Genomic DNA, 14,320 nt, shown 5'->3' with positions numbered 1-14,320 from the left:
ATCCCCCTGCATGCCGACAGGCACGTCTTCACTAGAGATGACCTCCAGAGCTGGTACAAAAAGCTTTGGGTCTGTCGTAGTTCATATTGTATATAATTTTCAGCTCGTCTTGAACTTTTTCGTTGAGGCCTCTCAGAGTAAACCACTATACTCTCAGGGAAACTAAGCACAAATGAATCCTTGCAGAGACAGTGATGGCAATTCTATGACTATATGATAATAATTTTATTACAGAGCAAAGATTGACACTTATGCAGAACCATGAAAGAATTGACTACCAGTTTGATATGTGGTCATCAGCTTTGAGGTATCACAAAAAAAGAACAAGACACTGATAAAGGAAGCGAATGTATTTTTTTCTGAATGGCAGTTGGGCTCATTTTCAGTTGGTGAGGATCAGAGAGGACCATATGAGTTTAGATGCTGCTCCACTGTCTGAATTACATTTACCTTTAATGTCTTTTTCAATCCAGGAAGTATGACGTGTTGTTGCTACTCTATTGATGGAGGAGGTCACAGTGGACGGTTTGACCTTCAAAGCACAGGTGGTTGGCATCCCACATGCTGTTTGGTTTAAACCACTTTAAAAGTCAACATGTCCTCTCACGTTCTTAAAGTTAGTTCTGACTTTTTTTATATACATATTTAACTAAGACGACCAACTTTCTCTAACTTAAACCAAGCGTTTTGAGTAGCCATGAGAGGATATTGTAGTGTTGTAGTGTTGTAATGTTGACAGCGAATGTTTTGTAGATGTGTTCCACATAAATATTTTTTCATTATGTTGATAAAAAGCCTGTTCCTGGCAACATTATGTTTCTATATGTATTTCCTATCAAAAATGTGTGTGTTGTGTATGGACAGGAACTACTGTTACCTGCTGGCCTGAGGTTACTTTGTGATCTTCCATGAGAAGGTGGAGAAAGTTGTAAATGAGAAGGCTAACTGGGCTGCTTTGCTTGCTCCACTGCCATTGTGATCCTAAGCTGATTAAGTGACAAGGTCATAAATGAATGAATGGATAAAACAATTACTGAAAAAGCATATTGTGGGTTTCCTAAGATCTCAAAATAATCAGGCTATAAGAGCTTTAGCAAGTGGTGACTGAAGGATTTAAAGAAGCTGAAGAAGGTAAAGAAGAGGCTTTGATATACAGGACCAACAGAATAAATCTGGGCGTAGTAGGTTTATGCTTACTTTGATGTAAACAAGCAACTGTGATCCTCATATTCTACAATCAGTAAATAAATACACACATGCAGTAACAATTAGTTTATATATTTGCACTTATTGTAGAAACATTTTTGGAATGATTTTATACTTTTGAAATGTTATACTTTTATAATCATGTATATCCACATATCACTTGCTGTAAATAAGAAAGTGTTATATTATGATCTATATTCTGACTTGTAGAGAAAAGGGAATATGTTGAATTATTGGCATAAACAGCAACTCTACATGGAGAAACTAAACCTTAGTAAAGCGTAATGATGCATGAGGCAGTTCCTCAGCCTAAGCTCCATCTTTTCTCCCAAATAGCTGTGGTTGCCATATGCTAAGATTGACTATAATTGTTAGTTTCCTGGACAAAGTGTTCAGAGGTTTGCAGGCTTTTAATATACCCTGCAGGCAGAATTAAAAAGCAATCATGAAATCCAATTCTTCCATATAAAAACAAATGATACGCCGTGCCACACTTTTATTTACAAAGCAAACACTTGCCTTCATCTTCACAGTATCTCATATTATGCCCAATAGTGAGCAGAATACAATAAAACGTTTGATGGATGGTTTGGTTTAATGAGAGAGAAGTTATTTAGACGATTCAAGTAGACACATTATTAATGGGAGTTCTTGGAGGCTTCACAGTGGAAATGGAGTTTGCAGAGCTTCAATAACTTATACATTGAGTGCATAAATAATGTGAAAAGATAAAGTAAGAGCTGTACTGGAAAGGCAAGGCAGCAATGCCAACACACACTGATCAGAAGAATACTGTTTTCTTTTTGTGATGGTCTATACTGTGATGACAGCATAAATCAGTAACCAATCAAAGTTATTTGTGTTCTTTGGATCAGCTGCCTGAGAGAATCTTTCTTTTCATGGGCATGTTTGTTTTTATTATTAGCCATGTTAATAACATGGCTCTAGGGATGGCAATGTTGGCCAATAAGTTCCACCACTTTGGTCCAGACTGAAATATCTTTAAACTATTGGATGGATTGCCATGGAATTTTGTACAGTCACATGGTGCCCAGAGGATGCATCCTACTGAATTTGGTGATTCTCTGACTTTTTCTCAAACGCCAGCAGTAGGTTGACATTTTTGGTTTTTAGCGAACAAATGTCTCAAGATATATTGAGTGGAGCTAATTAGCAGAGTTTCAGGAGCAGGACCACACATCAACCACGTCATCGCCAGCATTTCCATAAATACCCACACGTCCCAGCTCCTCTTCTTTGCTGTCACGTTCATACCTGTTGATTGTGTTATCCTTGCTAGTGAAAGGGACTGCCTTTGCAACTTGATACATTCATGGTGCACAGAGGATGGATCCTAATAACTTTGGTGAGCTTTTTTCCTGTAAAATATCTCAACATCTAGTAGATAGATTGACAACAAATTTCCTCATTCTTATTTAGTCATTTTATCCCCAAATGATGAAAGTAACATAATGATTTTAGTGATTGCCTAACGCCATAAATGACCAAACAATTGAAATTCACATTTGCTTCAGATGCCGTTTGTGTTTGGTGATTATTAAATTTATAATAAATATAAATGAACATGGTTAACATTTAACATGCTAAACATCAGCATGTTAGCATTGTAATTGTGAGAATGTTGCCATGCTAGCATTAGCGTTTAACTTAAAGCATCTCTGTGCCTATCTACAGCCTTACAGAGCTGCTGGGATGACTGTTGAGTCTTGGTCTTTTTTCTTGATAGCATCAAATTACCCCATTTATTCCATATGACAGTATAACTATCAACTGAAACCAATACTGATGGTATCTTGTAGGTGGGATGTAGAGTAGGTTGTCCATTGGATCCTCAGTGGTAACATAGTCATTTATGCTAGTGCAAAATAAATTATATTGTCAAAATTCAAGCTCTCTGTACCAAGTGCAATTATTTATATGATGTTAAACAATTAGTTTCATGTCATAAGAACATCATGGTGGCAAAGTATATTCACAGAAATTAATAATGACATGTATGTTTAAAGATATAGCAACCTGCGCTGCTGTTTTCAACCAACACAAACACTGGGGTGAACTACAAAAAGTGAAACTCTAAAAAAACACAATGTTTCAGGATACAGTAAAACACAGCACCGATCATTTATCAAAACTTCATTGTCTTTATGCCATAAAAACATCATGTAGTATGATACACATAACAAGACATTTCTCTCTGGTACAGTATCACTACAACCACTGACTCTATCATGGAACTATTTACTGCCCATATGGCCGGTGACACAGGGTCAAGCCTGTGTTTCAAGTGAAACCACAAAGTGTTGTAAAAACCCTGCATACAGGGATGGATACAAATTCAAGCATTAGCACATTGCTAATTACTGCGGGTCACTTTTAATAAATACTTTCCTGACATATGAGTTCCAGCACTGTAAAAAAGGAAGAATGTTGCATGAGGGAAAAACATTAAGCGATGCTGCAGACTTTTGCTATACGTAGAAAGCTTGGGTTGCATGTAAAGGAATACTATACTGTAAGATACGATTCACACAGGATACTGAAGTCCCCTGGTTTGCCTTCAAGAGAATACTCAGTTTAAGAATTATCACATTTTCTTGAATAAAAATAGAAACCTGGCCATCCAAGCCATGTTTTCTAAGAGCAAGTGTCTTAATGAGCGGACATACTGTAAAAGCTGCACTTCAACTGCAGAGTTCTCTTGGGTAATTGACATGTTATTTTGTGTATCAGTGCTTCCTTTGCCATTTTCCAGTTTCCATAATAAGTTCTGATCCTAGCTCTGGCCTTATTTACACTGAAATAACATTGCGGCATCATAGTAGAGTCCTCTTTTTTTTGTTTTAGGGGTGGGGCAGACTCTGCCCTTATGTTTCTGGCCAAAAGAGGCATTTATTTGCTATTTAAAACATGATCAGAAGCAACTGGTTATCATGATCCAGTTATATGTCCCAGCCTTTCGCTGTTTTAACTACTTTAGGCAAAAAACAAAAAACAATTTACAGTAAAAGAACACAGCATATAAGCCTGTACAAATGAAAATGTATGCATGGAGAGGCTGCACACCATTTGCCGAATTCTAGCTGATAATACATAATTCCACACTGGAGTGTGTTTGCAGTCATTTTAAACAAGCCCACAGCGTTGACATAAATCAGTGTATGTGTGAAGCTCGTATACCTGAATGTCTGCACACTGCAGGTTTGACGAGAGACAGGTCTGAGGGGATTTCACCATAAAGGTTGGGAACCGTGAAATATCTGAGAAGTGCTGGAATATTTCTCCTCTCTAAATTATAGCCAAATGCATGCTATGGTCTTAGTGGTTGGGGGGAAACGCCTTGGCAGTGCATAAAGGGCTCAGTGTGTGGCTGAAATGACCGTGCAACTCCTGAAAATAAACAGGAATCAAATAGAGTGATTGATCGAATAAATTAACCTCAGCAGCAAGCGGCATGCTCACTCTTTCTTTCCAACCCGATCTCTCTCTCTCTCTCTCTCTCTCTCTCTCTCTCTCACACGCACACACGCACGCACACACACACACACACACACACACACACACACACACACGGTGCTACTCATCAGCTCCAATGACCAGCCTTTTAGAAAAACAGACACTTGTTGCTGTTTGCGCCAGTGCTCTGGCCAGCTGCAATTTAAGTGTAAGTTTGTTCCACAGCAGTGTGGTGGTAGTGGTAGGTGGGCAGTGGGGTGCTAATTGGTTAAGGCTTTTTTTTTGGCAGTGGGTAATAGATGCAACTGCACAGCCTGTGCTAAATTGCAGGGCTTTTAATTTGTCCTCTGACTCCAGAAAAAGTTCAAATTGCAATATGGTGGGTTGGAGATGGACCAAAACCGATTTTAGCAAGATTTTTATTTGCTAAAGACAGCTTACCTGCTAGTTTCATATTTACATTTCTGCCCAATGGAGCCTTTTGATTATCTTATCAGATATTGTTCAGGTATTTCATCAAGTAATGATATGACAGATTTTGTAAATAATACTTTATTGAAGCATTTGTTTGTAACTGTGTTTGTGTTGTTGGGTCACACTGCAAAAGAAAGCCAGAATTGAATTATATGGTTTCAGAGAAGAGTTCTTTGTATAAGAAGAGTAAAATTATTTGTTAAAACTGGGTGTTCTCTCGCCATTTAAAGTTACAGATAATTTGAAATCATAAAATTCTGATATAGTATCTATATGCATTAAATCATCATTTATCAGCCCATATTAGCAAACAATTTTGAATAAGTGATTCAGTAATATGTTTATAGTTCATTCCAACTGTGTAGTATTTATTAGTATTTACAAGACAACTTTCATACTAGGCTGATTGTATCCAGCATGTACAAAAGCCAGATCAAGAAAATGATTGTCTTTTGTACCTTTTCTACTTTTCTACTTTGTTTATGCTGGTGTTTGCCCTCTGATGATCATCATCTAAAGGTGATGCTTGACTTAACTGCCTGTGAAATTGCTGCATTTGGTGCAGGCCTATATTCTGGAGTGGGACTGAAATGTAAACCTTCCAATATGATGAACCTGCCGACCTGTCAGAGCCTTTTGGAAATGAAGACAAGACCTACACCCCACCAACCCAACCACACACACTGCCCCGCCCCTCCATCCTGCACCCTCCCTGCTGCTTATGTGCGGTTTATTGAAATCTTCTCCATGCTCTGTAGGATAGCTCTGCCCTCAAGGGTAACAAGATAGATGTAAACAACCAATTATTGGATAGGCCCTCATTCATATCCCTTTAACCGGTATAGACACAGAGGTTCTGGCTTTAATAATTTCTCTCTCTCTGCCCAACATTTGGATGTCTGTCATAAAGAATGTTACTCATCAACCCCTTGTTGCGCTTGTCTCAGGTCAGTGCCCCCCCGCCATATGCCCCCCGCCCCAACACATACGCTTTGCAACACACATCTTTCAATGATCAGCTCAATTAGTGTAGATCGTGGCGGAGAGCGGCAGAGGTGAGCGGTGGGAGGTTGTGAAAATAGGGGGTTGGCTATTAGGGGAAACGCGATCTCCATTCATCAGCGGCCGAAATAGTTACTGTTTCGGAGCCAGAGCCCTCTGATCAAACTGATCAGTGGAAACAAGTGGTTTACAAACACTGTCAAGGGCCAGACATCGGACCCCGATTTGCCCTTTCACTGCTGGAGCGCACGCCCAGCGGTCCTGACCATGAACACCCAATACAACGAAGATGCTTTCTATTTGTCTTCACATTTTAATTGCTTGCTCTACTCTTGTATTTGCTCTGATAAATCCTCTGTACTGTTGTAACCCACATCCCTGATCATTAAACTTTCTAATCGAATGCAAAGTAGTTTAAGAAGTATTTAGATATGACAAGCTTATCAGGGGGCAACAACGACGCAGAGTGCGAAGGAGACATGTCACCAGGATGAGTGGGACAGTTTCTTCAGAGAGGGATTATTTCTTTTAAGTCAAAGTTTCCAAAGAAACAAGATTTTTTTTATTTTAACGCCATCTGCGCTGATTTAATGGTTGTTAGTAGTCTAATTAGAAATAACTGGATACCTGTCATTAAGCAAGGTAGGATGATGACTATTCCATTTAATTCAGTTTTATTTATGTTGCGCCAATTCACAAGGCAACAGTGAAACTGAGGTGAAGAACTTCATCAAAAAGCAAGGCATCTGTATATTTCTTTCTCAACAGCCTGATGAGGAGTATTTTCACCCTGTAAAGTCGTTCCATTAAATGATTAGCTTTACAACTCACATCTGAATGACCTTTGATATGAAACGTAAAAACGAGACCATACATAACCTCTGTGGAACATAGTGTCACCACTGTGAGTGTAATTGCAGCGCTTCTTTCAGGAGTGGGAGAGCCTCCTGTGTGTTTCGCTAACAAGGCATTTAGGTAGGCTGTGTGTGTGCGTGTGTGTTAGAAGGATGGAGATGATAACTTCTTATCTGATGTTTAAAATCTCACGTCTGTCAAACTGTGTTTACAAGCGCTCATATTTTCCCTCATCTGCGCGCGAGCTTTGTGAGTTTTTCAGGAGCTGTATGAGTCAAAGTCAGCAAATTAAAACGCATCCAGAAAGCGATATTAGTTTTTACTAGGGTGTATTATGATATATAATGTTGTAGTTATCTAAAATATTTATTATTAGTATTATTATTATTATTATTATTAACATATTTTATGTAGGAATAAATTAATACAATCTTTTCTCGTATGGTCTGTATATATATAAGGTTAAATCGCCTCCTTGTTTTTCTGACTATCCATTTCAGGGGAGCCCCGGTCCCATGGCGATTACCATCAGTCAGCTTAATGCCGTAATACTCTGAACTGCGCTTCAGGCGAAACCCAAGTCAATTTATTAAACACAGGGAGAACACAATGTGGAAACAGGGATCAGGCTCCTCTTACAGGAATCCACTTCTGTGGTGATAAACTAACTTCATAATTACACAAATAATTTACTTTTAAACTGCCACGACTTGGATGAAATAGTTTATCGCGCCAAAACAGCAGGAAAATATTGATCAATTTGTCTTAATCACAAATGAACCTGTGATCTGATCAGCCGATGAGTATATTTTATTTTTATACCCCTGGGATTTTAAGTAGGCTAGCTCCTTGCTTGCACTGTATCGGGTTGGCTGATATGTAGCCTATTTGCAGTTTTTTGTGGGGGGAAATGAAATTGAGCTCTGTGCAAATCAAATTACGCCTATTAAATACTAGGCAATATGGTTTTTAACAATAAAATTAATAATAGGTCTAATAATTAAAAAAAACTACTTTTTAACCTTTAATGTTCCCCACTCCCTGCCTTATTTTAACAAGCGTAACAAGTTCATTTTCTCTCTGAAGTGGAACTTTTTTGTGGTAAAATATTAAGTTGAAATTGATGAAAGTTGCTGAAACAGGTCTGTCGGAGAGAGAGAGAGAGAGAGAGAGAGAGAGAGAGAGAGAGAGAGAGAGAGAGAGAGTGAGTGAGTGAGTGAGTGAGTGAGTGAGTGAGTGAGTGAGTGAGTGAGTGAGTGAGTGAGTGAGTGTGTGTGTGTGTGTGTGTGTGTGTGTGTGTGTGTGTGGTTTGAGGCAGCAGTGCCGAGTGATGTGATACTGACTGTGGGTGTAACTCACAATCGTATCTCTAATGAAGAGGTCCCATGGCGAGGCGATAGAAATCTACCAACTGGTCAATCTTTGGTCCAGCAGTCAATAACACACGCGGACGGGCGCGTGACACACGCCACCATATACCTGACAACCCCTCAACAAACCATAACAGTGTTTTTATTGCTCGTCATGCTGCTGCCATTTCCTTCTAAGCTTCACCGCTGCAGTCTGGAGAGCAGGGGTCTTTCATCGGGCAGAAACTCACAATTTCAACAAGTAGCCTGCTACTCATCACTTTTTGCCCTTAGTGAATCATAAAACCTCTAAAAAAATCCACCCTCTCTGTTTCCTCTTTGTTTCTCCACATCAATTTATCTTAATTATCATCTTGCAATGATTACTCAGGGCAGGTCTTCAAATCTTATCTTCTAATCCTGCTTGGATTAGAAGATAAAATAATCCTGATTTTGATGATCTCTGACTTCCATCTTCCTCTGCTGTTGCACTATACCGTGTCAGCCAGATGACTTCAATACAAATGGAAAGTTTTGTCTCACCGTGTGTAGCTTGATGCCGTTTTTCTGCTCCGCTGTTTCGGGTTGGGCCGACAGACTGTCCTCCTTTGCTCTCCGTTCAAGAAACTACAGCACACACGAACATTTCATTTCAGCCTTTAGACCGGCTGCACACCTTAACACCGTTTGTCATTCTGTGCGCTCCTGTCGTCACTGCCTCACCCCTCATTTAGTCGTCAGATTCATCATCATCTGTGTTATCACATGCATTAATTAATACACCTTATCACGGCAATATCATAATACATGTTAGAGCAACATATCTAGCCTAATTCATACAGAAATACAATAATCCTTTAGGGATCACAAACAGAAGTGTCATATTTATACACGATTAGATTTTTAAAAAATCATTAAATCCGCTATAAAGTTAATACAAACCAGCTAACAGACACACTTTAATTATTTTGGGAATATGGTAGCGCACAGTCTTTATAGCCTACATGCAAAGTAATTCAAATATTTTTGACAAATTACTTTCAGTACTTTTTCGAGGGTCTAAAGCCATGTTGTTCTTATGTTGTTGTTATTTATAACATATCTCTCATATGACTCCCTTTTATGGTTACATTTAGTGACATGCAGTCTATTTTCACTAGCTGGCATCAGGCTGTTAGCTATGTCCAATCACCTGTAAACCCATAGCCTACCCAATATAAGTGAATGAAATGACCTTTACAACGTAAAGTTAACTTTAAAATAATAAATCGCTGCCCTCTCTAAGAGAATTAGTCTAATTATTTTGTCTTTATATTTATAAGCCTATTACTTTTTGGTTAATGGTAAACGCATAAACAGGTCGGGTATGTTTACGAACTTTTCATTAAACGCTACATTACTTGTTGTCGGCAGTTGACAGTTATTTTACTTGTATGAAAAGTTGAAGGGACTAACTTTAAAGTTCCAGGCGTTGTGGAAATCTTGAGTGATTTGTGAGAGCCGCTAGAGGCATGAAGATACTTCAGCAATCTCCGTGCGCTCTGGCGCCATCCTTCCCCCAGCTGTGGGACCAGCTCTGCTCTCCTTTTCCACACTACCCCCAGCTCTGCGCTCTTTGGCTGCCCGAGGTGCCTGTCAAAGTGAGGGGAAGAGAAAAAAACTCTTTTAGAAGACAAATCTGAGCAATATTTCTGTTGGTAGGCGGGCTAGTCGGGACGGGGAAAATCGGGTTGACTTTGCCAGGGAGCCACCTCAAAGCATATCAGGTTACTTTGAGTGACAGCGTAACCATGGCAAATAATTTGACTAAGGCTATTGTCTTATCCTCACCATCCCCGGGTCAGATAACCGACCAATCAGAGTTCATATAATCGCTTGTCTTGCCAGCTTAGAATAATATTATTAAAAAGAGCCAGCGAGTCCGGTCTCCGTGAGTAGGTTATGTTGAAACGGCATAGAAAAGGTGGAGGAGGACGGTGGAAGGAGTAGCAACTTTCTCTCTTTCTCACCAACTTTATGAGGATTTGTCGCCTGGGGTTTGCATGGCTGAATGGGCTTGAGTTTATTCCACAATACGCAGTTGGATATTACTTAACCGTGGGTTGTTTCAAGTTTTAAGCTACTCTTTTTGGGACCTTTTGCCGTTTATGGACTTAATGCGTTTTTATTTAATGTGAGACTGAGTGGGAAGACGTGGAAGTAAGGCACAATATAATCTATATTGATTTACGTTGTCGCCATGTCCATGCTTCCGACGTTTGGTTTTACGCAGGAACAAGTGGCGTGTGTCTGCGAAGTCCTCCAACAAGGGGGGAACATCGAGCGGCTGGGGCGCTTCCTCTGGTCCCTCCCGGCGTGCGAACACCTCCACAAAAATGAGAGCGTCCTCAAAGCGAAAGCCGTGGTCGCCTTCCACCGGGGAAACTTCCGAGAGCTCTACAAGATCCTGGAGAGCCACCAGTTTTCGCCGCACAACCACCCGAAGCTCCAGCAGCTGTGGCTCAAAGCGCACTACATTGAGGCGGAGAAGCTGAGAGGCCGCCCGCTCGGCGCCGTGGGGAAGTACCGTGTCCGGAGAAAGTTCCCCCTGCCCCGGTCCATCTGGGACGGAGAAGAGACAAGCTACTGCTTCAAGGAGAAGAGCAGGAGCGTTCTCCGGGAGTGGTACACCCACAATCCCTACCCATCCCCGCGGGAGAAACGAGAGCTGGCCGAGGCCACGGGACTCACCACCACGCAGGTCAGCAACTGGTTCAAAAACCGACGGCAGCGAGACCGAGCGGCGGAGGCAAAAGAAAGGTAGGAGTAAAGAGAAAGAAACTTTTATATACGACATATTTCAGACTATGTGAAAGTTTAAGTATTTTTAGGATTATGACATCAAGCAAAAATAGACAGAAATCACATTTAATACAGGCAAACATACAGTGTTTCTTCGGTGCGCCTAAATGCAATATTATTTGCTGACCTACATCTGGCAATTTATTGCATTGACCTTACAATATATTTTAAGCTCTTAACAAATCGTTCCAGTTATCGCCGAGTATCTGTGTCTATTGGTGGAAAACTATGGAAGCAGGCACTTTTTTCATGGTTTTAGAAAACTCACTGTTGTTTGTATGTTTGTGATAAGTGTGCAGGTCTTGCCGAAAATTTCAAAGGCAGAAAATTAAAGGCTTGTTGTCTGGTAAATTACAATTACAAAATACAACTTTTATATTTTGTTCACACTTATTATAACATAAAATTTGACTTTCCCATTAGGATCAGATTAAAAGACCACCACTTTTTAACCCTCCAGAGACTGGAGTGAGCACAGAAGAAAACTTCTCAGAACACGTTTGATAGTTGCGGTGTAATTGATGTGGCGGCTGTGTAGCCCCCATTTCAGCCTGGTTGAGATTTCATTAGGAGTTGTTTGTACATTTCAAGGTTGGAAATGACACAGGCAGGCAGAGAGTTTAGGGAGACGTGTTTTAGTCAGGTGTTCGCTCGGGTTGGTGTCTTCTTTCACCCTCTGGCCACTAATTCGGGCTGAAAGCTCCACGTAAATCATGTCTTCCCACTGAGGAGAGCCTTGCTCGCACACTGCAAACATATGAACTATGCTATACGCAACAAGTACACGTTTAGCAATAATTAGACCTGTCATTTATTCAGACTTGGTAAGGGCTTGCCCACTTTGAAAGGCGTCTTTACCCACAGGTCAGATACTTAATACAGCTTCAAAAGTGAAATAGGTTAATTGTCTTCAGTCACTGGTCACCGCCATTCAACTCTGCACTGCTGCAGTGAATTGAGTCGCTAATTATTTAAATGACTTACTTATCGTTTCCATTTTGGCACACGGTTGATCATTAGACTAAGCATTTGATCAATTATTAATGATGCTTATTATAGCTATTGTAAATTTGGCGTAGCCTAATTAATATCCCAGTACACACAGTAGCATGGGCGATACTAATTTTGCTCAGTGTGTAGGCCCATGTGTGGTTGTTGTTTTTACGATGTTAAAAAATACCTTTATTTTATCATATTAATAGTTTATTTACACATTTGGTCTTTTTTATTATGCATAGGTTTAAACGTCTGTTACCAATAGACCATGTCTTAAATATTTTTCCTGATGTAGGCCTACTAATGTGTTTTTGTAGAGTTTGTCTGCCCTTTCACCCCCACTGACATGTGACTTTGTTTTCTGTTGGCAGAGAAAACAACGAGAACTCCAACAGCAATAGTCACAACCCATTGACTTCTTCCATGAATGGAAATAAATCTCTATTGGGGAGCTCGGACGACGATAAAACACCCTCGGGTACACCGGATCACACGTCTCCGAGCCCGGCTCTGCTCCTCGGCTCAAACGCCGGTTTACAGTCCCTGCACGGCCTCGCGCCCCCACCGGGACCCAGCGCCATCCCGGTACCCAGCGGTGCAGACTCGGTGCACCATCACCACTCATTGCACCATGACACCATACTGAACCCTATGTCTTCTAATCTAGTGGACCTTGGCTCTTAAAAACCGGCACAGAAGAGGGACAGAGAGCACCGATGGGGTTTTTTTTTTGTTGTTGTTGTCTTTGTTTTCCGGAAGAGTAATGTAGGAGGTGGCCTGAGACAAGCTTCAAGCATTTGCGTCAAGGTGCAAAACAGACAGACTGGAACGCTACGAAAACAGCCACCGTAACAAATCATTTAGTCTCATATTCAACCGTTAAAGTTTTTTTTTAAGTGGGGAAAGTCTGCCTGTGGGCGCAACACACCTCCACTTATCCCTGAATTAAACTTCTGCTTGTTTCGTGGACTGTATAGAAACAAGTGTCAAGGCACAGCACTTAAGAAATATTCGAGAAGCTGCCATGTTCTCACCCTGTTGTCATATTTTTCCTCTTTAATTCGCTTAAGGAAAATATAATTCGAAAGATTATATGACTCAGTTTTGCAGTGGTGGTGCAGACAAAAGGTGAGGTGGATACAGGTCGTTTTAGGTAAAAAAAAAAAAAGAAAGAAAGAAAGAAAAAAGGGAGGGGGGAGAAAAAAAATTAATATTTTACCGGAATGTAATAACGTAACATGTTATATTGTTGAAAACAATAACAATAAAATGTCTTAATTCTTGTTACTATTACCGTTGTTATTTTAGAGGTTTAGATTTCAACCGACTCTATAGGCACCGAGTTAAAGCCTACCCATCGCCTTTTTGTTTACGTAGGGTTTTCCAAGAGAGCCATAAGAAGTTACATTTTTCTGGAGGGGGATGGGTGTATGATGGGGTATGATATTCTCAAGTGTCTTATAAGAGCCGTGATAAGATGAAATATCTTAATCTCTTGATATTATTATTATTTGCATTTTCATTTGGAAAGAGACTGCATGTAAACTTTGCGATAAATGATGAAACATAAAACGATTCACCTATAGTTTCATATACCCTTTACAATAAAAAAAAAGAAATACATTCATTAAAATCGAGGATTTCTTTGATTCTGAATGATTCTTGGCATTTTGTGTTGCAGAAAACCAGTCTGTTTAGCCTATATACCTAGTTGGTCTCGTAGGGGTCACTGCGTTTCAAGCCAATCAAGCTGGGTGACATTTTGAAAATATTTCAACAAAGCCAAACTATTCCCACACCAGAACAGATGCAGGCAAGTATCAATCTTTACACAACAACAGGTTTATTTACTGGATAATGTGTGTGCATTTTCAAATAATTTCTTTGGACTTTTAAGTGATTTTGAATGTTTGGGCCTTGTTCTATTTTCATGAATCTCACTTTGATGGCACAGGGAGGCCTATTTTATACAAACTATAACTTTCTATCTGAACTGCCAGGTGGCTGTGCTAAAGCTTGTTCAAGTCCACATTTCAGTATTTCCTCTGGTCTTTTGAATGTGCGCTGAACCACCAGTTCCTTAATAATATTAAGGGAATGTATAAACAGATAGCATTACTACA

At 40.0% G+C, this 14,320-nt stretch overlaps 1 protein-coding gene across 1 annotated transcript; it reads left to right on the top strand.

The window, feature by feature from the left end:
* Positions 1 to 10,149: 10,149 nt before the first annotated feature.
* Positions 10,150 to 13,820, top strand: six2a (SIX homeobox 2a). Its single transcript, XM_038738089.1, has 2 exons — positions 10,150 to 11,159; positions 12,569 to 13,820. Exons 1-2 carry the CDS (start codon positions 10,600 to 10,602, stop codon positions 12,879 to 12,881), a joined length of 873 nt encoding a protein of 290 aa, XP_038594017.1. The 5' UTR covers positions 10,150 to 10,599; the 3' UTR covers positions 12,882 to 13,820.
* Positions 13,821 to 14,320: the final 500 nt, after the last annotated feature.

This window comes from Micropterus salmoides, unplaced genomic scaffold (assembly GCF_014851395.1).
Source record: "Micropterus salmoides isolate LMB-PRFRI ecotype aquatic unplaced genomic scaffold, ASM1485139v1 Ms_hic_scaffold_22, whole genome shotgun sequence".
Lineage (NCBI taxonomy): Eukaryota > Metazoa > Chordata > Actinopteri > Centrarchiformes > Centrarchidae > Micropterus > Micropterus salmoides.
This window is presented reverse-complemented; position numbering and strand designations above follow the sequence as displayed.

Coding starts and splice junctions, on each gene's coding strand:
- six2a (XM_038738089.1), top strand. CDS start 10,600: ATGTCCATGCTTCCGACGTTTGGTTTTACGCAGGAACAAGTGGCGTGT. Junction 11,160..12,568: donor GCGGCGGAGGCAAAAGAAAG/GTAGGAGTAAAG, acceptor TTCTGTTGGCAG/AGAAAACAACGAGAACTCCA.